This window comes from Haemaphysalis longicornis, unplaced genomic scaffold (assembly GCF_048455015.1).
Source record: "Haemaphysalis longicornis isolate Haplotype H1 unplaced genomic scaffold, Haemaphysalis longicornis Haplotype H1 scaffold_6, whole genome shotgun sequence".
In the NCBI taxonomy this organism is placed as follows: domain Eukaryota; kingdom Metazoa; phylum Arthropoda; class Arachnida; order Ixodida; family Ixodidae; genus Haemaphysalis; species Haemaphysalis longicornis.
Genome location: NW_027526407.1, coordinates 71904697 through 71928810, shown reverse-complemented (window position 1 = coordinate 71928810; position 24114 = coordinate 71904697). Strand labels below are relative to the sequence as shown.

At 49.6% G+C, this 24114-nt stretch overlaps 2 protein-coding genes across 2 annotated transcripts; both read right to left on the bottom strand.

Moving 5' to 3' along the window:
• Nucleotides 1–9051: 9051 nt before the first annotated feature.
• On the bottom strand, nt 9052–11958 carry LOC144143077 (uncharacterized). Its single transcript, XM_077674893.1, has 3 exons — nt 11821–11958; nt 10468–10860; nt 9052–9417 (listed from the first exon to the last, which is right to left on the bottom strand). The coding sequence occupies exons 1-3, from the start codon at nt 11956–11958 to the stop codon at nt 9052–9054; spliced, it is 897 nt and encodes a 298-aa protein (XP_077531019.1).
• A 1404-nt stretch (nt 11959–13362) lies between these two features.
• LOC144143267 (aspartate dehydrogenase domain-containing protein-like) lies at nt 13363–21067 on the bottom strand. The gene is made up of 3 exons (XM_077675043.1): nt 20493–21067; nt 16514–16789; nt 13363–13456 (listed from the first exon to the last, which is right to left on the bottom strand). The coding sequence occupies exons 1-3, from the start codon at nt 21016–21018 to the stop codon at nt 13416–13418; spliced, it is 843 nt and encodes a 280-aa protein (XP_077531169.1). The 5' UTR covers nt 21019–21067; the 3' UTR covers nt 13363–13415.
• Between the last annotated feature and the right edge of the window lie 3047 nt (nt 21068–24114).

The window sequence follows — 24114 nt, the reverse complement described above, 5'->3', positions numbered from 1 at the left end:
ATCCTGTGCTCCGTGAGTGAAAAGCGCCCTCTCCCTCTTCAGCCGCATTGGGAGTTCTTTGCGTGTTCTGTGGTTTCTTGTGGCGCATGCCACGACGATACCATTGGCTGGTGCAGGTAGAAAGCTTTGCTTTAAAAAACTTCAGCCTATGATTTGAACCCAGCATGCTAGCATTATCAGCCACAGCGCGTGCACGCTCCACACCATGAGCAGGCTTGTGGTAAGGTACCTGCAATTCTAGGTTTTTTTAGCTTGCACAAAGTGACCCCATTGAGTGCCTCCTTTTGGCCATAACAAATGGTTAGCCATGTCGGAGTCACTGGTCTCAAGAACATGATGCATACAGTGTGGCGCTCTGAATGGTCAATGCACTTTGGAAATGGTGTCGGACCTTGGAGAAACCACCACCAATTTCCGTCATCAATATTTATTTTCAAAACTGATATCAAGCAGAAATATCGACATCGACACGTCGACAAACGATGTTGGCCTTCCAGAAAAAGGCAGCATTGTTCAAGTACTCGGTACCGCAAACACGAAGGCCTGCTGGAACCGTGCGGCCAAACTCAAAGGCGTATGGCGCGTGCGCGCTGCCAGCGCAGCACCACGGGATTTTGTGCCGAGGCTCCACAACGCTTGGATCAGCCCATCTGAAACGGGCCCTACACGTCGGGCACTAGTCCCCCAACTGTAACGCGTCGGCCGAGCTGGTGCTGCGTCGGTTCGGAGCCCGGTAGCAGGCGTCCCTGGTTTCGCAGCAGACCCTCGGTTCGTAGCAACTTGCCAGGTCGGGTGACCTGGAACCAAGAAGGAGACGGGTTAAGTAAGAGCAGGGTCGCCGAATGGGCGAGGAACGCACGATGCCTCACCTTGATAACAACGCATGGGTACGAGCTATATATAGTTGGTATGTTTGATAGACCACAGTTAAGCGAAGGAAAAAAAAAAGCAGAACGACGTGGCAGACTAGGACAGGCGCTTTTACAGGAATCGTCGAGCTACGAATGTGACCTAACTAAGGGGTATGAGCTAAAGTTGGTGTTCTGTGGTACGAGCACGAACTAGGTTGGCGCTCATACCATAAGCACCAACCTATGGGCGCCCTTTAGTATGGTACCATACCATAGAGTGCTACCATCATACGGTAGCGTTCTATAGGCGATAAGGTAGCGCAATATAGAGCGCTATATGGCGCTACCATAGAGCGCTACCATGCTACCATCTATGGTATGGTACTATAACATATGGTACCGTATAGTATGAGCTATCTGGTGATAAATAATCGCTAAAGAAAGTGCCTGGCCTAATCTCACCACATCCTTCGTCTGCTGCGGTTAAGGGAAGTTTACCTCACCCTCACGCTGGCGGCCAGTGCCTGGTCCTCCCGTTCCAGACGACGTGTGGGGGCCCGTGTGGCAGCGCGAGGAAGGCACCGCGCCGGTCGCTCCAATGAACTGGGGCCACGTCGACGGGCAGCAGAGCCGCGCTGGAGATGATATTCAACGGCACGCTGAAGCTGTTGCCCGAGCTCCTGGACCTGCGGTCGACCATCGGGGGGACGTCCGATGGTGACGTGTTCGTCCGCAGGTCGACGACAGGGTGTCGGCTGGGACACCGCCGCGATGTGCGTCGTCAGGCGCAGCCGCGGCCGCACGCCGACATCTTCAGGGCGTCGCGAGCCTACAGGATACAGCATGTAGCTCCAATAGCACTCAGCACTGTTCCTCACGACACTACTCATCTACCCATCTGCTCCATTAATTAAGCAAATCTGTTGGGGAAGTTGGTGCATTATGATTAAAAAAATAGAGCGCGACTTCGACAACGACGGTAAAGAAGGACGACGGGACAAGCGCTTGTCCCGTCGTCCTTCTTTACCGTCGTTGTCCAAGTCGCGCTCTATTTTTTGAACCATCTGCTCCAGTACAGGCAAAAAGTGTCTACTATATGCCAGGAAAATATATGACACTTTTAGGATAATTTACGGCTCGTTCTAGAGTCAACGCTTCAGAGAAGGCCTTCGTGAGCGTTTTGTTGAGTAGTTGATGATGTTGATGACTTTCACGTGGCCTGTGAGGTTCGCCGTAGTAAAGGAGTCCGGGTCAAATTAACCGGCACCGAAATCTCGACACACGGACGTTACCGCTTTTCGCCGCCGTTAGAAAAGCGGCCCCCGCGGCCGCCACGTCCATACACACAGTAATCTTGGAAATAATGGGAGTTTGAATAAAACGAGTTCGCTGAAACGAGGGTTTACAGCAGATTTATCGCCAAACCCACGTTTGTATAATTGCACACTACTTTTGCTATATGGTATGGTGCTCAGGCTAGCATTGCCGACACGCGTTTCGCTGGCGCTCAACCGCATGCGCACAGACAACCCAACTGCCGTTGGGCGATAAGGCGGAGACGACGCGGCCGTTTCACCCTCGCCTAGTCACGTGGTGCGGCAGTGGCAAGGCTCCAAGCGGTAAGAGAACAAGGCGTGGCGCCGGCGGCTCAAGGCCATTGCGACAGTATGAAAGATGTAGCGTAGTAAAGCTGTCGTTCTAAAATATCGCTATTAGCTTACTTCGCCCCTGAAGAGGTGGCTGAAAGCGCCGTAGGGCACGCAGGTGCGCCGTGCGGTCCAGTTCAGGGAGGGTGACGGTGAAGAGCACGTTTGCTGCAGGCAGCCATGCGCGCCGCGTGCTCATATCTTCTTCAGCACCGGCCGCCCTCCCTCCCGTGCGTGGTTGGCGCGCACATCGGCGATGGATGTGGCCTGCTTTGATGGTGGCACACCAGAGGGCGCCGACCTGGGGTGGGCAGCGGGGTGGCCGCTGTCGATGACGGACGCCATGAGGTTGGCGTAGCCGCGGGAGGCCAGGAGGCGATGAACAGAGCCTCATTTCTTCTGGCCCAGCACTGGAGCCGTCAGGACCTGCACTCGGACACGTCCAGTGCAGCACTGGCGCTGAACAACACATGGTTGAGCATCAAATGAGCCAGAACTGTCAGCCATATCCTAGGAAATCAGTAACATCGCTCATAGTTCGAACAGTCAACGGGTGTTGCTTTAAAATTTCGATAAGAATACAAGTGAACCAAGACGATTAACTTGCGATGTCAAAAATGGGCTTCCTCGATTGTCAGTCCCGGAGCGTCCACCGACTGCCCGAGACGTGTTACGGTGCTCGATCTTCTAATGTATTCGTATGGGACCTCCGGTGCGAATGCAGGCCTCGGACTGCCCGCGGACCGTACAGGACTGGTAAATCGAGGAAATACACTCATCTCGCTTTACGGGAGCGCATGGAGTACAGCTCCTCATGAGTTGCATTAGCGAGATGCCTCCCGTAACGTCAGCCATTCCTTGGCAATACGCGAAAACTAATCTTGGCGTGTCTTCCAACAACGGTTTTCGCGGTTTATTATTACTCAGCAACGCGGAGGATCATTGGCTAACCTCGAAAACACAGGAAGTGCTTACTGGAGTCCGGCGTCTCTTCCTCTTGGACCCCAGATAGACCTGGACTCTCTTGACGATCGAGGAGCCCTTCGGCGATGCGTCAGCAATGAAGAACATTCGGACACTGAGCGTGGCGCGCGCCTATTCGTCGTCATCGGCTCACGAGGTGCACGGGCCAGCATAGCGTCACTAAATAGCCAGCACAGGTAGGAACACCCAGACGAATCATTCGGAGCAGGCTTGTGCCATTCCGGCACTTACTCGCGCACTATGACGATTATTTCTGTAGCTTATCATTTTGATGAGGTAATAATTCCCGTTGATCTTCTGTCAGAATTTTGAGCTTTCTGTTTTGATGATAATGGCGATGATGATGATTACCATTCCTTGGATGAAAGTGGTGCATACCCACTAGTGCAATTGGCCAGATCTAAGACAGGCTGTCATGCTCCAGTGAAAGCCGGTCGTCAGAGAGAGAGAGAGAGAGAGAGAGAGAGAGAGAGAGAGAGAGAGAGAGAGAGAGAGAGAGAGAGAGAGAGAGAGAGAGAGAGAGAGAAATAATGTTTTCCATAAAGCCAGAAGGGGAATGTGAGGTTGCCCTGCCCTTCTTTTCAGTCGCCCGCCAGGAGTTCTTGACCCCTAGCGGCTTCTCCAGCTTCTTGGATCAGTAGTTGCTGTAGTAGTTCTTTGGAGATGAGCAGCGCCGTCTCCTAGCTGTTGCTCCTAATTAAAGGTGTTTATTCTTTGTATGCCTTTTGGCTTTTCTGTGCATGCCCATATTATGTGGTTGAGGTCTGCCCTTTGGGCGCATGTTTTGCAAAGATCGCTGACTGTCCCGGGGTAGTAGTAGCTATACAGAAGTGGGTTGGCGATAGTTCCTGTCGGTATTTATCGCCAAGCAGAGGACTGGGATCTATGCAGATTGTCATGTGCCTCCGGATACTTTTTCATGCTGAATCTATAGTGGTACAAGATTTCTCTATATAAGTTGTGAGTGGGTCTCTGCCGTCCGCTCTTTCGTATGACAGTGTGCCCGCAGGAGGTTAGGGGGCCCGGTACACTAGATCTCGAGTAGCATCATTGCTACTTCATTGCCAGGCATTCCGGAGTGAGCTGGAGTCCATATTAATGCGATTTTGGCTGCGGGGTCTCGTTTTATGTCTCTAATATCCTTGTGTGCGGTTGTCCAAATGTAGCCACATGAGAAGTTTAGGATTGCTGTTTTCGAGTTGCTAATTATTCTCTTTGCCTCTCCGGTGGCCATGGCGAGGGCTATTGCCGCCTCCTCTCCGATCTGCGGGTATTTGGTCATAGCCGTGCAGGCTGTCACAATAGATCCCGTATTTTTCTCTACTATACACATATCATAATTTTCTTTTAGGTCCTTGTTTTAGGGCCGTATCTGCGTAGAGGGTGCCTTCTAGTTTACCGCATTTGTTGTGGAGAGCCTCCGCTCTCTCCTGTCTTCTTTCTTGGTTGTAAGTTGGGTGCATGTTCCTTGGTATGCTGGCTATGATGAACGTTTCTCTGTTTCTCTGATTCTTTCTCTGATGAACGTTTCTCTGAGTCCATTTCTTGTTTGGGTCCCTCCTGCTGTGCTCTTGTTCTGATCTTTAGTTTGTCTAGGATGTATCTGCCGGTTTTGCTACTTAAGTCTTTCATGCTGTGCTAGTTGTTGTGCTTCGATTATCTCATCCAGCGTCTTGTGTAGTCCAACGGCCTCCAGCTTCTCATTTGAGGATCTGATCTGTATTCCTATGGCCCTTTTGTACGCTCTTTTAATCATGTTGTTTACCTAGGTCTTTTCTTCTGTTTTCAGTGTGAGGAGTTCGTGTGTGCAATTCTTGATATTATGTATGCTTGTATAAGTCTTATTAAATTGCCTTGTTTGAGGCCGTGGTGTCCATTGGTTACCCTGGATATGAGCCTTATGGTCTGGTTTACGTTTCTCTCCAGGGCGTTGACCGCTTCGGTGTTTGAACCGTTTTCTTATATTCTGAGGCCTAATATTTTGATAGCGTTTACCTTCGGAATTGGTCTGTTCTGGGATGAGCGTGATCATTTCATGTTCCCTTGGCGTTTCTGTGGTCGATTTTCGGTACTTCTTAACCAGTAGTTCTGATTTCTCGGGGGAGCATTCCATGCCTCTCGAAGATAAGAACTCCACAACATTGTTTATGGCTTCTTGTAATGAACTGCCTCGCCACCTATCTCGATCCGCTGTGCTCTCCCGAGGTTATTGATCATTACTTTAGTTTTCTGCATGTTAAATTTCAGGCCCACGATTCTACTCTGCTTGTCCAGTGCGGAAAGCATGCTTTGAAATTCGTCCCCCGAGTTACTTAGCGAGGCAACGCCATCAGCAAACCTGAGGTTACTCAGGTATTCGCCATTAACCCTTACTCCCACCTGTCCCCAGTCCAATGTTCTGAATACCTTTTGTAAACATGCTGTGAGTAACATCGGAGAGATTATGCCTTCTTATCCGACGCCCTTCCTTATAGGTATTTTACTGCTCTCCTTATGGAGGAAGATGGTAGCTGTGGACCCATGTAGATATCCTCTAGTATTCTCACGTAATGCTCATCTACACCCTGATTCCTCAATGTATCTATGATCTCTATGCAGAAGATGAATTGCATGTGGAATAAACGCTGCCCGTGATGTTTTCATGCACAACGGACCTGCCGCAGTCGGCGCTTGTGCGGCATATGTTTGCTGATAGCGGATGACTGCTGGTCAGCAGTAACTAGTGTGAATCCCAGACACTGAATGATGCGAGATTTTGCTGTGTGCCTCTTTATTTTTCGCGTCGAATTATACGTAAATTGCTGCGAGGGCACGATCTCGCTCAGCCTTCTGCAACGGGGCGCCATGGAGTTGCCGTTCGCCACGTTGTCACTTTCGTAGTGGACGCTTGAGGCTGCTGTCGCATATTTGAGTTCATCCCACATCAAAGCCCAGCTTCTTCCGCGTAAGCGCCATCAGCATAACCTGCATTTTGAACCCACGCAACCAACCACGCGTTGATGAACACTCGCACAGCAACGGATGCGGTCACTACTTTTGTCCAACGAACATCAAGGCCAACCCCTGCAAACTTGTTGAGGTAATCACTGCAGGTCTCTTGCGCTATGTTTATAGCCGCTGCCTCTGCAGAGGGAATTATTTACCTACGCGGAATCTTATCGACATAGTTATCTGTATATCTTCCTTCATGCCCCTTAATTTCCTCCCAAGCCTTGTTGTCTATTATCAGACACGGACTCGCAACGGGCTGTACATGACATAATCTGTCACCGCTTTTTACAGCACACATCTGTGCCACATTTTGTCCCAGGGTACGCGCTTCGGTGCGGCGACTGGGGTAATTAAATTTTAGAGGCCGTATTAATGTTTACGCGTTATGTACAGGTTCCGCCAAAAGTAATTAGAACACGGTTTCGTAAATTCGCTATAATTTTTTCTTCCAGAAACAGCCTGGCTGCGTTGGTGGGAAATTAGAGGAGTCCTCCGTGATAGAAAAGGCTTCCTGTAAACCGGCAATGGCCGTCGTAAAGCCGGCAAAACAAATATTGTGTGATATTTACAAATCATTGTTCCAGTTACTTATGCCGGCATTTGTACGTGTCAAGAAAGTTAGATGTCTTGTCAGAGCTGCTCAAAAGAACAAGAATGTGGTTAGAAGGCAGAAAACTTCTCACCTCACTTTGTCACCAAGCGGTGGCACCTCCCGTCCTGTCCTGCAGACGCAGAGGACCTTTTGCCTGTCATGGTTTACTTGGTGGCCAGCGAGTCTGCGCAGAGGCGGATCCAGGTGTTTTATGAAGTGGAGGGGGGGGGGGAGGGGGCGTATAGGCGTTCCCTAGTCAGCACAGTCAAGCGACGCATGGCGCCATCTAGGGGCATGTTTGGAGCTGTGTCCACGTGCACGTGGTCCTCACTTTAATCGCTCAGAACCGGTTGGTTATTTTAGGGGCGAAGCTCCTTAGGGCGTGGGTCTGTCCATCCTCGACGTATGTATGTAGCCACCTCTAGTTTAGTTCTTGGATTGTTTACTAGATGGCGTGGCTACCTCTAGTTTAGTTCTTGGATTGTTTACTAGATTGCGGTACTTGTATATGATGAAAAGATGCGCTTGGATTGTTTACTAGATGGCGTGGCTACCTCTAGTTTAGTTCTTGGATTGTTTACTAGATGGCGGGGAGCGTTGTAATAAAATCCGTTCGCTGTTGGCGCGCGCTCGGAGTCGCCCGATGGATAAGGCTGCAGATGTGCGAGCCCGCGAGGCAGAAGCGCTCCGTGAAGCTGCGCGACGCCGCCGCCAAGATCCTGCCGTACGAGAGCGGGAGGCCGAAGCATGTCGTCTGGCTGCGCGACGGCGACGCCAAGATCCCAGCGTTCGAGAACGAGAGGCCCAAGCGTCACGGCAACGGCGCGAGGACCCTGCCGTACGCGAAGCGGCACGGCTGCGGCGCGAAGAGGATCTCCAAAACGTCAGAGAACGGGAAGCGGCGAGAAAGCGCGCGTATCGGCAGGCAGACCCCGATGCAGTGAGAGCTCGTGAGGCGTCTGCAAAACGCATCAGGCGAGCTCAGCCCCAAGGTGCCGACGCGCGGTTTAAGCGAGACTTTCTAGACGTTACGTTCGGACACAGATGTAGTGGGCGAACTTTCACTGAAGAGTCACGGTTTTACCGATGATTTCCCCTCAGGAGCTTCGCCCGCTCATCATCATTCACCCCGTGGATATGCTGTGAATTTTTTTGTGTTTACATGCGTGTTCAAGACTGGTAATAAAGAAAAAAAAAAGCCTCGTAGTGTAGTAGTTCCACTCCTGCGAAGCAAACATCCTAACCCGAGTTCAAATCCGGTTACCGCTTTTTTTATTATTATTTTCAAGTGTTTGTCATATTTGAATATTAACATTTGTTATCACGCATATAATCTATTGATGACATCTTTATACATTATAAATGGGATTTCGGGTATTTTCGTTGCCTTTTGGTCAGGTTCGGCTACTGCTTCTTGTACGTTTTTGCGGGTTTTCCCCTTTTAGTGCGGTTTCGGCTATTTCTGTTGACTATTTTTCTATACCGTGGTTTTTCAACCATTGCAGGTGCGTTTTGGCTGCTATTCATTCCAGTTCGTGTGGTTTTGTATGCTTTAGGTACGTTTATGCTGTGATATGACCCCCATAAGCAAGCTCAGGTGGCGGCTGGCTGTGCTGACCATAGGAAACGCGTATACGGGTCCGGTAGGGTCCGCTTCTATCAGCGACGATTATGATGATGGTGGTGGTGGGGCGGGTGGTGATGAGGAGGAGGAGGATGGTGTCCTTTTTTATTCACTGAATTTTTTAATAACCCAAAATACAAGAAATGGAAAAAAAATAAACTATACACTTTTTCTACCACACGAGGGATCATTTCATTGGATGTATCAATTCCAAAATTAAGGAGAGGGGGGTCAGGACATCCAGACCCCCCTCTGGATTCGCCAGCGAGTCTGCGTATACGCACCAAACGGATCACCCGGTAGCGCGACGAAGTTGACGTCCAGGCTAAGATGGTCCATTCCAGCCACCTTATCCAGGCCTCGTTATCCGACCTCCGACTGGCTGGCGCTGGCCTCCCAGCAGAACAGCCCGTTGCCCACGTACGCGGTGCCGCAGACGCAGAAGCCCGAGTGGCACGTGGCGTGCAGGCCGCACTGCGTGTGGCGGGTGCAGGGCGCCAGCAGGCGACTGTCCGTCGGGTCTTGCACGGGGGGCTTGACGCTGCGCTTGGCTCTTCCCATCTGGAAAGGGCCCTGCAACTCTGGCAGCGGCTCCTCGACCGGCTCGCGCAGTCTGAACCGGCGCCGGGCGACCAGAAGACCGGTCGAGGAAAACACGGAGCAGGTCAGCAGCCCTCCCTGGCTTCGGCGCAGTCCCGTGATTCGCAGCGACCGGCCAGATCGGCTGACCTGGAACAGAGAAAAATGACGTATGAAGAGTAGGGGCGACTGAGAAGCAGATATTAGCAACGCTAAAGGGGAGAAGTGGAGGCTAGTTGGTACTTATTCATTTCGACTGCGCTGATTGGTTACATGAGACCACCACTGGAAAACGGTGATAGGACGAAGAACAACTCAAGGGTGATGCACAAGACGAGCGCAAACCTTTCTTGCTCAGATAAAGAACGCACCAAAAGAGAAATTATCGAAGCTTATTACATTTGCACCGAAGCTGACGAATGCGACACCGCAGCTTTTATTGGTACAGTTGAACCTCGTTATAACGAACACTGATATAGCGAATTATCGGCTATAGCGAACTAAATACAATCTTTGGTCGGTCACGCCTTATTTCAATGACACTTATTCTTTTATAACGAAAGTGAAACCGTCAGAGCCGGCCGCTATATCGGAAATAACGAAGAAATATTTGACCACGAGGCTGAGAAGCTACTTGAAATCCCCTTTCCCCCCCGTAGTCCGAAACTGCAGGAAATGCAGTTTCGGACTACGGGAAATGCCGGGTGACTTCCCTCCCGTCTTTCTCCGTTCCGTCTACCATTTTGGGCTCAAACTTCCATCGATCTATTGAATTGAAATTAATTGCTTTATTTTCATAAAAAGTACATACTTTTATGGCGGATTTGTTGGGAAAAAGCCGCTCTAGGAAGCTTGACAGGACCTAAAATCCATTGACAGAGGCAGCAGTAGGGGTGGAGCGAGAAAGAAAAGAAAAACAAAGAAAGAAAACTTTTCGATCAAAAAAAGAAAAGAAAAAGAACAGAGAAAGAGAAGAAGGACCCCCCCTCAAAGAACAAGAACAACAACAAGAACAAGAACAACAACAACAACTACAATAACAACTACAAAAAAAGAAAAGACAAGAAGAAGAAACCAGCGCTAGAGATGCACAATTCAAGACATCTACTAATCTCTCTCTCTCTCTCTCTCTCTCTCTCTCTCTCTCTCTCTCTCTCTCTCTCTCGAAATGAAAGCAGAGATGGCGCTCGGCGGCCTCACCCTCATGTTGGTGGCCAGCGGCTGGTCGTCCCAGTCCCAGATGAAGTGCAGCGACTCGAGCGGCAGCGTGAGGAAGTGCTCCAGGTTGATGGTGACCTGGTCGCCGCGGAACACGGGCCCCAGGTCGACGGGCAGCAGGGCCACCCGGAAGCTGATGTTGCCCAGGGAGGCCACGCTGGCGTCCCAGCTGTTCGGCTCCAGGTCGGAGTCGGTGATGGGCGAGATGCGCAGCTCGCCGGCGCCCAGGGCCACGTTCCACGGCGCCGTGTCTGCGCGCAGCTCGACGACGGCGTCGCCTCGAGACCGGTCCAGGGCGCGGTACCGCCGACGCCAGGTGACGCGTCCCGCGTTGCCGGCGCTGCTGCGTAACCACAGGGTCAGCGTGTCGCCAACCTGCAGCAGCACCGGCGTCATTATAATTTCTGACCTTGAATGACCCCGGCCAGGGGTTGATCCAGAATTTTGATTTGGGGGGAAGGGGGGTTGAAATCCTTCTGGGGGGAGTTTGGGGGGATCGGGGGTGTATAAATCTCTGGGCGTGGTGCTCGTGGTTGCGGAATCCTTTTTGGGAGAGTGTCGAAGCCCGCCTGGGGTGGTGTTGGAGGGTGTTTAAATCCCTGACCCCGGCGTCGACAGGAACGGCACAAAAACCCTAAGAAGGTCAGAAGCGAGCCAAAGCATGCCACTCGTGAATAAAGGTGATTAATGATTACGAAGGTAAATAATGATTGATCAGCAATTGAATAGTAAGGTGAATTAAGACTAGTTAAATGAGATTAAGGGGGGTTAAATAGCGTGGCTGCTGTGTCGACGGTTGGACGTGTACATACAAGGTAGCCGTCACAATAGTCACCACACTTTCGCCTTCAAAGCATAGAGAAAAAAAACCGGGGCATCTTCACTAACGTGAAACCTGGGGCGGGGCGAAGCATGCAGTGCACAAGTGTATTCTTGGCGCCTTGGCGTTTTTGCCCACGGAGATGAAACCGTTGGGGGCTAGAGGTATACAGCTTGGCTGTAAAAGTCTCGTGTCTTTGAAGCGCGAAGCGTTCTGGCGCGAGGCGTTGGAAAACGAGTGCCCCGGTGTGTTTTTAGTACGCGTTTTTGCCCACGGAGATCAACCGTTCTAGCGCGAGGCGTTTGAAGCCGAGTGTCCACGGTGTTTTAGTACCGTGACCACATGAGATCACGACATTGACGACGACAGGAGACGCTGACAGCCCGAGCCCCTACAACGTTTCAGCGAGGGACTTTCCAGGGCTCGATCTAACGTCCATACCCGGCGGGTGCCTGCTCTAGTTTTGTATCTTGAAAGTTTTACGTCTTTGTACAGTTTGGTTGTAGGTGGCTCACCTGACGGCGGAAGAAGCAGGTACCGCTGACAGCGTCCCACTCGTCGCAGGGCACGCCCGAGAGGAGCGCTCTGTCTTCGTCGTCAGGCAAGGCCGCGGCGACCCACACGGCGACCGCTGGCAGCCATGCGAGCCGCATGCCCGCTGCTTCATCCCTGCCTCCTTATTTGTCGGCCACGATGATGATGATCGTCAAATTACTCGTTTACCACGTATCAAATCGGAAAGATTGTCCGGGGCTCATAAATGGTACCCATTAGAAAATGTCGTCAACAAAAAAAAAAAAAAACACTAGCCAAAAAGCTTATGTGACTACAAAATTGGCGTACCCGTAATAATGCAAAAGGCAACACAGTATACCTATTAGTCGATCTTTGGGAAAGAGCTCTGGCCAGCTACGACTTCAATGATGAGCCCTTGCTGGTGTTGAGGGCTGTTGAGGCTGGCAAAGCTCAGGGGGTCTTAGACTGAGGACTCCTCCCCGTTGCTTTTCACAATAAACACGTTTACGCTCTCTCTCTCTCTCTCTCTCTCTCTCTCTCTCTCTCTCTCTCTCTCTCTCTCTCTCTCTCTCTCTCTCTCTCTCTCTCTCTCTCTCTCTCTCTCTCTCTGTCTCTTTTACTCAACGACTCTTGTCATGAAAACCTTACAATGCTCTGATAAGCCGTTGGGGAAAATGGCTGACGATTACGACATTCCCAAATGCAAAATTGAGCGTTGCGCGAGCTGCAGTCTTCTCGGTGACGCCGCATAGCTGCGGCGTGTCAGGAAGTGATCACGACATCGGCGAACGCACGACGGCTCGTGCCACTCTGGCGTTATCTCGCGAGCGTCGCCGCTGCAGAGAACGGGTCTATTCGATTCAGCGTGCACCTCTTGAACCAGTTCGCAGCGGTGTAGAGCGGGTTCCACCATCGGCGGAACCAGACCTGCACTTTTATTGTCTGCTTATGCAACTCCTCGGCAGGGAGTGCAGGAAAAGCCACGAACTTATCCTGCACCCGTCGGCACCACCGGTGAATCGAACGGCGCGGTTCAGGTGCCGCGAGCTGCACCACTGAAACGAACGGCGAAGTGCTGCACCGCATGAACTGGTTCACGTGTTGCAGGTGAAACGAATAGACCCAACGTCTCGCGCGGGCTCGGCACACCGCCCTCCCACTCGCACTTTCGCATGCGTACTTCCATCCTACGCTTTCCTGCTCGCTCTATCTCGTCTATCTTCGCTGTCCCCTTCGTTCGCTTGGTTACACCGAAGCCGACGGCGACGCGAAACCACAGGAGCGGGCGCTTAAGAGTTGCTTCCTAGAACACAAAGGTATGCGATAGTTAGCTGCTTGTTGAAGCTTGTGCAGCGGACAACAGAGTGTGCTTTGTATGCGTGACATGGGCAACGCCACAAATCCACCACAAGCGTACACTCTGCGGCTTACATGGAGTTGACTTCCTCCAGTTGTCAGTTGACCTTCTTATTTGGGTAAACTACTGTGAACTAAATTGAACATGCTCTCATCCTGCTGTCGCCCGCACAATTGCTTCAACGTGACTATAGAAAATGTCAAGCATCTCTTTATTGCACAGACTGCATCTAGCTCTTCAGCAGAAGTGGACTCCTGGACCACGCCCCTTGGCGGCCTCTGCGAAGACAAAAAATGAAAAGGAAAAAAAATGATGATAAATTATTTTAGTAGGGAGGGGAGGACCGAACGTCGCTGGTGGGGGAATAGGGGAATAGGGGGAATAGGCAGGGAGGTAGACGCCCAATAAATCATGCTCGCCAGGCCGCTGGCAACGCCGAACTGGGCTAAGGTCACAAGGTGTTGAGGATGTTCACGGATGTCCCTATGCAATGCTTCTATATCTGAATCTTGAAAAACACTATGGTTCAGTCTACGAAGATCAAAAGCGGAGCAGTGCAGAACAATATGTTCCACGTTTGCTTCACACACGGTGTGACAAAATGTACATGTTGAAGGGGCAGCGGTGCCAATGCCCTTCTTCCGGTCAGCAAGTGTCTGCCATTTATGGATGATATGACGTGTAGTGGCCATGTTGGCAAGTTCTTTGTTGATAAATATTTGTTGAGATCGGCTGAGGGGTAAATCCTTAAAGGTGTGGGGAGGGGTGACGCTGTTTAACCTCTCGCGGTGAAGAAACCGGAGATAGCGTAAAAGAGCGGGATTTGTATTATCTCCCTCGTTGTAAACTGAAAGTTATAAAATGGCCCATCTTCAGCACGCAATCTTAGGAAATTGGTGGACAGAGACGAGTGAGTCCGTACAGCGCGTAGGAACGAAACAATTCCCAATTTACATAGTTTCGGTTTCCCATATATCGCCCTCCCATGCGGTTAAGAACTCTGGTTAAAGTCATTATTCCCGAATATTGCATATTTTCGACGCCTTTCTGCCTCCGGAACAATGTGCAAGGGCACTTACAAAGGGTTGGCAGTGACTAATCGCTACTCCAAGGAGTTGTGCCCTTTTCTTTTGAAAATAATCGTTTCTTTAAAGTTGTTTGATATATACGTAAACGTTGACCCCTTCTTCAGTTTGTCCTCTCGAAGAACTCAAAGTGGACGCGTGCAAACTGGACAGAAGTTATAGTGCCCCGCAGTGTACTTTAATTACTGGAATGAGCACAAACGGCACAGCAGTTATAGGGTTCTTCTGTGTGTTTTTATACGCTCAAGTGCAGAATACAAGAACTGAATGTGACTCTTCAATTATTCGTATGCTCTTTTCCCCTCTTTTTATTTCCTCTTTTCCACAAAAGGGCGTCTTGCCTTTTTCTCGTTAAAGCCAATCAATCAATCAATCAATCAATCAATCAATCAATCAATCAATCAATCAATCAATCAATCAATCAATGTCATCGCTGTTGACGATTAATGAGCACACTTGAAGTGGGCTCGGGTGGGCATTTATTTGTTATTTCTACCATTTTTGTTAGCATTCGCAACAGATTTACGCGTAATGCTGCACAGGCACTCGTACAGATTGCGTAGGGTGTAAAAACGTGCTAAGGGCTCATCGGTAGATGAGGTATCGTATGCTGTGATATACCTACTTTTTGTATATAGTATATATGTCCCTATACGTCAGAGATGTTATATACGTCACTATATGGTGCAAGGGTACCGAGAATAACGTTTGCAGCTATGGCTCCTTCCGTGTCATTCGGGTGACCATATTCCTGAAGGCAGAAAACGTGACACCCCACCGGGGGATTGGGGGGGGGGGGGGGGCGTAAAAAAAAAAAAAACTTTGAGATTATTTAAAACGGTACATTTTGCACTACGCCCCATTTCATGCTGAGGGAACAATCCCACTCACAGTTCAGTTACGTGCTTTAATTTCGAAGGAGCCGCTTCAGGTTCTTTGTTGGCGTATTTTGCCGACGATTTAATTTAAGCGAGACTTTATTCGGCAACACTCGGTGGCAAAATTTTTTGCGCGTACGGAAAGCTCAGCCGCACAAGTAACACTGCACGCAATGTTGACAGAAGGTTGATGTCCACGCCGAGTTCACAATGGAAAAATTGCGGGAAAACACATCTTCCACGACGCGTGAAATCTCAGCGCAGCGTACATTGTGTTGTCATCTGTTTAAAGACTTGCACCCATCTCTCAGAGACCGAAATACTTGGAGAGTTTCAATCTTCTAGTTTCTTTTCAATGTTTTGCTTGACAATGGTCCACTGGTGAAATAACGCCTCTTCAAAGTCGCCTACGGCAAAAAAACTTCAAAGCGTTGTTGGGTAAGAATAGATCTAAATTTTACACTCTTGGTAAATATTATAAATAACGCAAAGTCATATTTGTAAAATATGCTTGTAACGAGTCGGCACAATTGGTTTGATCAAATTGCTTAGCGCCAATTTCGAAACTATGCAGTACTGCGGAAACGGGACATTATTGTTTATTGATACAAAAAGACAGCACGCCGGAAGTGGACCTCAAAAGCGGGACTGCCCCGGTAAAAACGGTACGTCTGGTCACCCTACGTGTCGTTTGAGTACAAGTTATTCACCGAGAACTGTGTGGGGCATACCTTCAAGCCGTGAGCTGGATTCACAAGGACGTTTTCATCGTACGCATCACTTGAAAACGCAGGACGCCAGAGGCTAATTTGGGAATCTGGATCCATTTTTCTGATCTGTGATACGCCGGCGCCAATGCGTTTAAAATTAATTTATAGGGTGTTATCTGCCCAGTACAATACCATTTGCGTACACCAAATAATTCGCTATCGAAATTTCTTTCTCCTGACCAACGATCCCACGATACTTATAAATCCCCATCATATATGTAGTCCCGGACTACACGCCTAACCACACCCTCTCGGCGTACTCTCAAGCAATCTCGCTCAAGCACAGTATATGAATGCCGGGTCTGCTTCCCTCTTCCGGTCGCGATAACCACAAAGCTCCTCCTCCCAGAAGACCGACGACAAGACCAAGTCCCCCTCAATTCTAGAGCCCACTTCATCTCACCCCTTAACCCGCTTCCCCCAACATGCCCAGAGCCCGCCTTGCTAATAAAGACTCTCTCTCTCTCTCTCTCTCTCTCTCTCTCTCTCTCTCTCTCTCTCTCTCTCTCTCTCTCTAGTAACACCGGCTGCCTATGTGAATGTCCGTGGCTTGCATTTTTCCATAGTGCATGGCAGCCGCGCAAACGTGCCAACCTCCTCACCGAGCATGCTTCCCAGGAAGGCCCCGTAGGTGGCGCTGGCCGTGACGGCGCCGCGGTCGGCCGGGTTCATGCGCAGCGTGCGGACCCGGAAGGCGCGTCCGTCCGGCTCGCTGGGTCCCACCACGTCCAGCTCGAGGCTGTGGTAGTCGGCCAGCGCTGGGTCGGCCACCAGCCGGCCCCGGACGCCGTCGAAGCCCAGGGTGTGCGCCGCCAGGGCGGCGGCCGCCATGGTGTTCACGTTATTGGGCGCCAGGGGGCACAGCGCGCGCACGGGACCTGTCGATGCACGGGGGAAGACGTACAGTCGGCAAAATCTGTCACTATAGCGTGCACAAGCTGCGAATTTTAATACGAAAGTGTTTTATTCCCGGATACACGAAGATTTCGCTGACCTCATATCCGCCACGGAAGTGACGCCAGTACAACGAAGCAAGAGGCCTGTAAAGGGTGCACCCCTGCACACAGGGTCTTTTTGAGGGGAAGCAACCTTTAGTTCTAAAGAGTACGCTATACTTGGCGTTGTTCGTTTTCAGGTTTTATATTTTAACACGAAAGTGTTTTATGCCGCGATACACTGAAATTTCACTGACGTCATATCCGTCACGGAAATGACGCCAGTACACCTTTGCCGAAGCGACGCGCCAGCAGGACGTCGCTCGCCAAGCACACCCACAAGACAGCCGCCGACCCGCAAATCATGCTCAGCTGTAGATTTCGCTGCCCATTTCACCTTTGTGTTTTACCGATTCCTATGACCGTGGAATCAACCACAGATCTTTTCAGTCTTATGACGCTCTTAGGAAGGAACAGCCTAGCAGACGATAAGCCTGTTTACAACTTGGCTTCCGACCTGTTTGTAACTCGACCTGTTTGAAACCTGGCTTCCGTCATACGCTGCTGACGCATGAAAAGTCGTCGCTCCCGAACGCTAGTTGAAGATTTGGCCGACTGTGCACAAGCGCATGTCCAGCATTTCCGTTCGTGGCATTACTTCCACGATAATTGCTCCTGTTCTTGCACAGTTAACACCGTACGAAAAAAAAAATAGCCTGATGTTTAACATTAGCTTTAAAGGAGCCATGAAGACAAAATACAAGTTTGGTTCATTAGGAAGACTGCTTTGTCTCGATAACAATGATGCCAATTTTATCACAAACTTCTAACAAATAATGGAGATATTAAAGAAAACATGAAGCAGTGACGACTTTCAAGCCCCTTTCCGGCAACTTTCTATGGCGTCAGAGAATCTTGTTTGTACGCTTGGGGTCCGCCGAACTAGCTTATCGCTAACAAACGTATAGATGATTGTAGTGGGGCCTTTAATTCCGCTGGATCGCATCACTCAGATGCCAACGTGCTGCTAGTAACCACGCGGAAAATTGTTTTTATTTCTGGCCTATATGACGTCACTCCTGCCCGTAACATGTCACTAAGGCGCGAAATTCGAAATTTATGCAATAATTTTTGCTTTTTTTTGTTGAAAAACGTCTTTCGGGGCTGAAAGGGAGCTTGAGCGAGGTACTGAAGAGTAGGTCTTCCAAATTAAACAAAGTTGTATTTTGTCGTCATGGCCCCTTTAAGTGATGGTTCCACGAGATTCCAGAGCGATAGAGTGGCCATCGGGTGCAATCTGCGGTCACAAACTTTTGACGACAGGTCACATAGAAGTCTTCGAGCATTCGACGGAGTCGTCTCGCTGAGGTAGCATGCAAGACGATAGCTTGCTGAGACATGCAGTGCCTGTAAATCGATTATGTCATGTCCTCCAAAAGAGCACCCGATTTTGAAATTGCTGGGTATGCTAGCTACTTGGTGGTAGGTGTGTCTTCCGTGAGTTGAAAAGTGAAAGGGAAGTTCCCTCCCTTCCCTCTACCCTGTGTTGGGACACCACAGCGCAAGAAAGCTCAACCTGACCTAGACCACTCACTGAAGTATCCGTGAAGAACAGCCATATGTAAATAATTTTCTGATGAGGCATTGTTTGCCCACAGGCCCGCCAACACTGCCGTCCTTTCTTTCCACCGGCTCGTGCAGGTTTTGCGTGCAGCCTTGTATACGTCCCTGGGAACGGCGCAGTACTCTGAAGCGTACGCCGACACCGAACGCCTCATATATAAACGGTCACCACAATCCGGGTGCTAGGTATCGAGACGCGACAGGAAACACCCCCATCGCACCAGGACGCGTGATGAACGTCGGGCATTTCGCCTCGTAAGCTTCATGGTACCTTGGTATTTGACATGGTACATGGTACCTTGGTTGTTGACTAGCTCCCAATGGCGCTACAGTAATACCGTTAGTTATGGGTAGTTCGACTACCGGCAGTAAAATACTTTGTTTCACATTTGTTTAGCCAACGCGGTCGTCGTTGCCTGCACTGGCGCTCGTTTTTCTGCGGCTTGTATGATGAGCTCGCGGTTTGGCGAGCTCCTAGCGCCCCCTCCAAACACAGCCCAAGTCTTATGCAGTAGCTATTACAATTATGCTTAAATTTTTATGCCAGGTAAGCCAGGATTCAAAGGCTTTCGAGACGCGATGCTAACTGTATCAACATGTCAAAATCAAAGAAGAAATTTTTATCTGTGGTGTTTAGGTATACAAGTGAGGTTAATTGTTGTGAGAAGGTTTCTTTGGGTGATTGAAGCAGGGGTGAGGTATTGTCCTTACGGCTGGCTGCAACCGGATCACAGTGATGCACTCTCAGTGCTGGCGTTTCATTAACCAAACCGGACTCTTGCCATTGAAGTTGTAGTATTACCAACTTGGCAAAAGCAGTTGAAGAGATATCCACATAATACCAGAAAACCCTCAGACGGTTACGGAACGATAACATTTTTCGTAATACACAGCAGCTACATTCTACATTCTACATTAACTTTTATCCTTTAAAGGATAAAACTTTTCATTGAAATTTCAATGAAAATTTTTGTCATTTCCGCGATCATTGGGCTTACCGTGCCCTACGGCGTTTTAAAAACTTCTTAGGAGAACTAGTGACGTTCTTCGCAGCCTATCGAAATTACTGTTCAAGGAACTGATAGCTTATTATTAAAGCAGTATATCAACAGTTTTAAGATTGTCGACAATCTATGATGCTATGTCGATGGGTGGCCATAGTCGACAATAAATTAGTAATGCAAACTATCGATAAACTGTAAATAATATCGACAATTTTAAGCTATCGATATGTGCACAAACACCATCGACAGTTCATTGTTGGCCCACTATGGCTACTTTTACGATATTCGGTTAACCATTTAGCCACCTTGGATTAATCTACACTGATAACATCGAGACATACATGCATTGTATTGCACTGTTGTACTGTCGGTCGTCGGCTGTCGAAAGTGCTGTTGACAGTTATTCAGTTGTCCTAGTTAAATTGCGAGTGGACCATCGATAGAATCGACATACATATATAGTTTTTCCTCCAGTCTAGTGTGAATACTTTTATTAGTGCCGATATATTACAGATTGCTTCGATATTAGTAACGACGATTTCGCATCCGCAAGCGTTTGCCCAAAGATACGGTTCAATAAAACTTTGCGTCGAGGAACGCGCCAGTTCTGTGAAGATATGACATATCCGCGCTATAATGAATGTAACCAAAGAAAATGGCTTCCAGACCTGCGTAAAGGTATTGCTTTAATCCGCAATCAATTCACTGGCTTCCTTTGGCTTAAATTACTCGCTTAATTTAATTATTACTGGCTTTATTTAAACTTTGGTAACTTTCGGGCTCCTTCGTTGTGCTACACACGCGAAAGTCATCATTCTGCCGAATGTGCTAACAATTGCGTCAAAATGGTTCACCTACTCCCACGTTTGCTGGAAGTTGTACACTAAAGCAATCCGTAAAACTGACCACGTCGTTGCCTGCCAAAAGGCGTTCTCTCATCCTACCCCGCGCCATAAAGCCGCTCATCTCCCTCATATCTTGACGGCAAAAAAAGACATTTCAATCACGCTTAGGCCTACCGTCGTAAAGCGTCACGGCCTGTCCCCCTCCGCCTCCAACAGCGGCCTGGTCGCAGCGCGCTTTCATCTCCGGGTCGGCCAGCCTCAGCGCCGACGGGTGCTTCGTCATGGTGACCGTCAGCTCGGCCAGCTGTCCGCGGTCCGCCAGAGATCTGATGTCATGCAGCCCCCACAACGCACCACAGGGGACATACAGGGCGTGGTGCACCGCCGCCGCCCGGAGCCTGGCCTCGGTCTCGGGTTCTGCAAGAGCCGTCGGTGAGCCGACCAGGAGGTCGGCGTGTCGGAGCAGGAGTTCTCCGTGGCTCCGTATCAGGGCCGGGTGGGCGACTTCGACGACCAGGTCCGGCCGGCGCAACGCCGCCTGCGACAGGTCGTCGAGAACGAGGTGCGGCGGTAGACCGTGCAAGACACGTCCCCTGCTCCAGACGAAGGCGAGTTCCAGGGTGTCCGGACGTCTCTGAACTTCGGCGGCGAGGAATTGGCCGAGTTGGCCGAAGCCGACGATGCCTACTCGCCGCCGCATGGTGGAGGACTTCCAGCCGCGAGTGCGTCCGGTGGTGTTTTGCCTTATCGGGCTACGCGCGTACGGCCGCCTCCACGTCGCGTCGTGACTGCGGCTAATCGCGCGTGCAATTGACTCTCCCCCTCTGGAGCTCGCGACGAGCCGACGGCTACACGTGGAGCGTGTACACGGCTGAATAGACCATTCTGCCGGCAGGGAGACGCGTGCATCGGAGACAAGGCGGGAGGCGTGCAAGGCTATATGATCACGCCTGATCACGGAACGGGCGTTAATGGAAATGGCGGGAAGAAAAAAAGGCGGGAATTGAAGGCCTTCGTTTTGGCCGCGCGACGATCTTGCACGTGGGTATACACCGTCTCGACGCCGCCACAAACCGGATATCGGAACGCGACACCTGTTTGTAGACAGCAAAATTTCTGACCGTCTGTTTCATCTGTAACTTGAGCTTCCATTCAATGGTTCGGTTTTCGAGGACTGCACTTATTGTAGAGGCGAAGATTTCGAATGGTCCGGGAAAAATTCTATGTGGGCTATGGTACGGACTATGTGTGTCCAAACAGCAGAATGGCTGGCGGATAAAAGCCGTGGCTGAGCAGACCTTATCTCAATTGTCCCTGTACTGTATATGACCAAATTGCATTTTTACTCAACGTTGCTGACGTTGTTGGGGCATGTTCAGGAAATACGCTGGAATACGGCTTTCCCATCACACCAAAGCAAGAACAGGAATTGGAAAGCTATAGATAGGGTAAATGGTGCCCCACAAATTCACTCCTTTGATGTGACAGTTGACACGTGCGTTCACTGCACATCTTGTGTCTACTGTAAACATCGCCAAAAGTTGATTTCTTTGCGGTGATACTTTAAAATAACCGTTACCGGCTCCTTTTCTCTCGTCGATTGCCAGCCTCGGACAGCACGCCGCAACAGGTCAAAATGAAATGCATCGTTTATGTAGTGTGCACCGTCTCGTGGGCGCATAAAAACATCAAGCAAACCATTTCATTTTAATTGTTTAATTTTAATTGCATTTACAAACAGATACAGCTCCATTACAATTCCTTATGCCCATACTGCAAAACTATATAGATCTACAAAAAGTGTATAGGCCATTTCTTTTGTGGGGAAATGGGGTCGATCGCAGTACGTTTGTGTCGGCCATTTCGTATCTGTGTGCGTCGCGACACCTAAAAATGTGTCCATCTGCTGTAATTGGCGGATTAATGTTCGGCTAACCGTTGCGGTTCTCACGCTAATAAGGAGGGGGTGACGCAATTATTTGGACTCACTAAGCACCCCGAAAGAAAACTTAGTCAGCCCAACGATCCATGCAAAGAAGAAAAGAGAAGCAACATTTAGGGACATGAAAAGAACACCTTGGGTTTAACAGAACACTCGGATGCCAGAGTCCCTATCTAAAAGCAAAATAATGAAGTGGATTTGGGCTGGACATGCGTTGCGGAAAAACACACAGAGCGTAGCTCCCAGGGTACTCGAGTGGCTACCGAGAAACTGAACTATAGAAGTAGACAGGGGACCGATAACTCGATGGGCGGATGACATGAAGAAAACTGGCCGCAAAAAGAGAATTCTGGTAGCGCAGGATAGTACGCAATCGTAAAAAGAATGACGTCATCCCGCCCTGCGGCGGCGGATGTCCACTGCAGCTGTTGTAAGCCACTACACACGTCGATGGGGGAGGGTATGAAATGTTTCTCGTTGTCTCGGCGGACTTGTCGCTTGCACTAGGATTCTCTAACGGCAAATGCTGCGTCCTGATGCATGCGCTCGGTGTCTTGGGCGAGCCCTGCTGGGCTCTGCCTAGCCTGACGCGTGCGCTAGCCCTCGAATGACGTCAACACCCCTCCCCTTTCGAGAGCAGCTGCAAACCTAATATTTACCAGAACACATGGAGTGTGTGTGTGTGTGTGGGAAGGGGGGGGGGGGGTTCTTATTGTTCACCGGCGCCTTATCATTTATCATGCAGTTTCGATGCTTATTTTGTAGTTTTTTCTTTACAAAAATGCTGAGCTTTATGCTGCACGCCTGATTAGCCTGACGCAAGCACTCGGCGTCTTGGGCGAGAACTGCTGTGTCCTGCCTGTTTTTTTTTTTTTTTTTTGTTCACCACACGAAGTTTTCCAACCAACGAGAGGCTAACTAACGGCTTCGCTGTAAAAAAAAAAAAAAAAAAAAAAAACTTTGATGAAATGGTAGTGCTTTACAACGTGAGGGTTCGAGCTAGTTGGTACTCCATAGTGCAAATTTAAAGCGCAACAAATGTAGCGCTTGTCCTTGTGTCATTCGTCTTTTGTCCAAATTTGTTGCGCTTTAAATTTGCACTAAGGTAGTGATTTCTTTTGATGGTAAGCTGCATAGGGAGCCTTGATTTTTGCACGGGAAAGTAAGTTACGCTGTTGCAATCACCAGAGTGAATACTATACTACCAATCCCTATAGGGCAATTCCTTCCCGGCAGGTTCGGATGCTTTTCAATGTACTTCCACACACTGTAAATAGACCTGCGCAGTGCGCTATTCCCAGTGAAAGTTTTCTTCCCGCCGCCCGTCTACTTCACGGCTAGCTCAGTAATCTGTCCCCCTAGTGCAGTGCGCATTATAGCGCGTTTAATCAGTTCGCGCGGGCGTTGTAAAAAAGCGTCGGTCAAGAATGCCGACTCAGGTTTTTCTGCGGCTCTCAGTTGCTCAACAAATTGGTAACGAAGAAAAAGTTGGACGCTGTTTCTTTCCGAAATTTTCGTAAGACTTCAAGAGTCAAGACATCTAGTTAATCGTTTTATCGATCGTGGGGTTTAACGCACCGACGCTACACAGGCGATGATGCGCGCTTTGGTGGAGGGCTCCGGATTAATTTTGACCCTCTGGGGATTTTTAACGTACTCCGAAATCTCGAACACAGGGGAATTTTCTATGGCTAATTGTTGTCTCATAAGCCTCCGTATTGTAGTCGGAAGGAACTTGTACCCACCATTCCTGAAATTAACTGGGCGTAAAAAGGAGTTAATTATAGTTCGACGCAACTGTCGTGCATCAAGCCTCGGAAGGCTGTGTTTGTCCTTCACGATGTCATTTTCAGC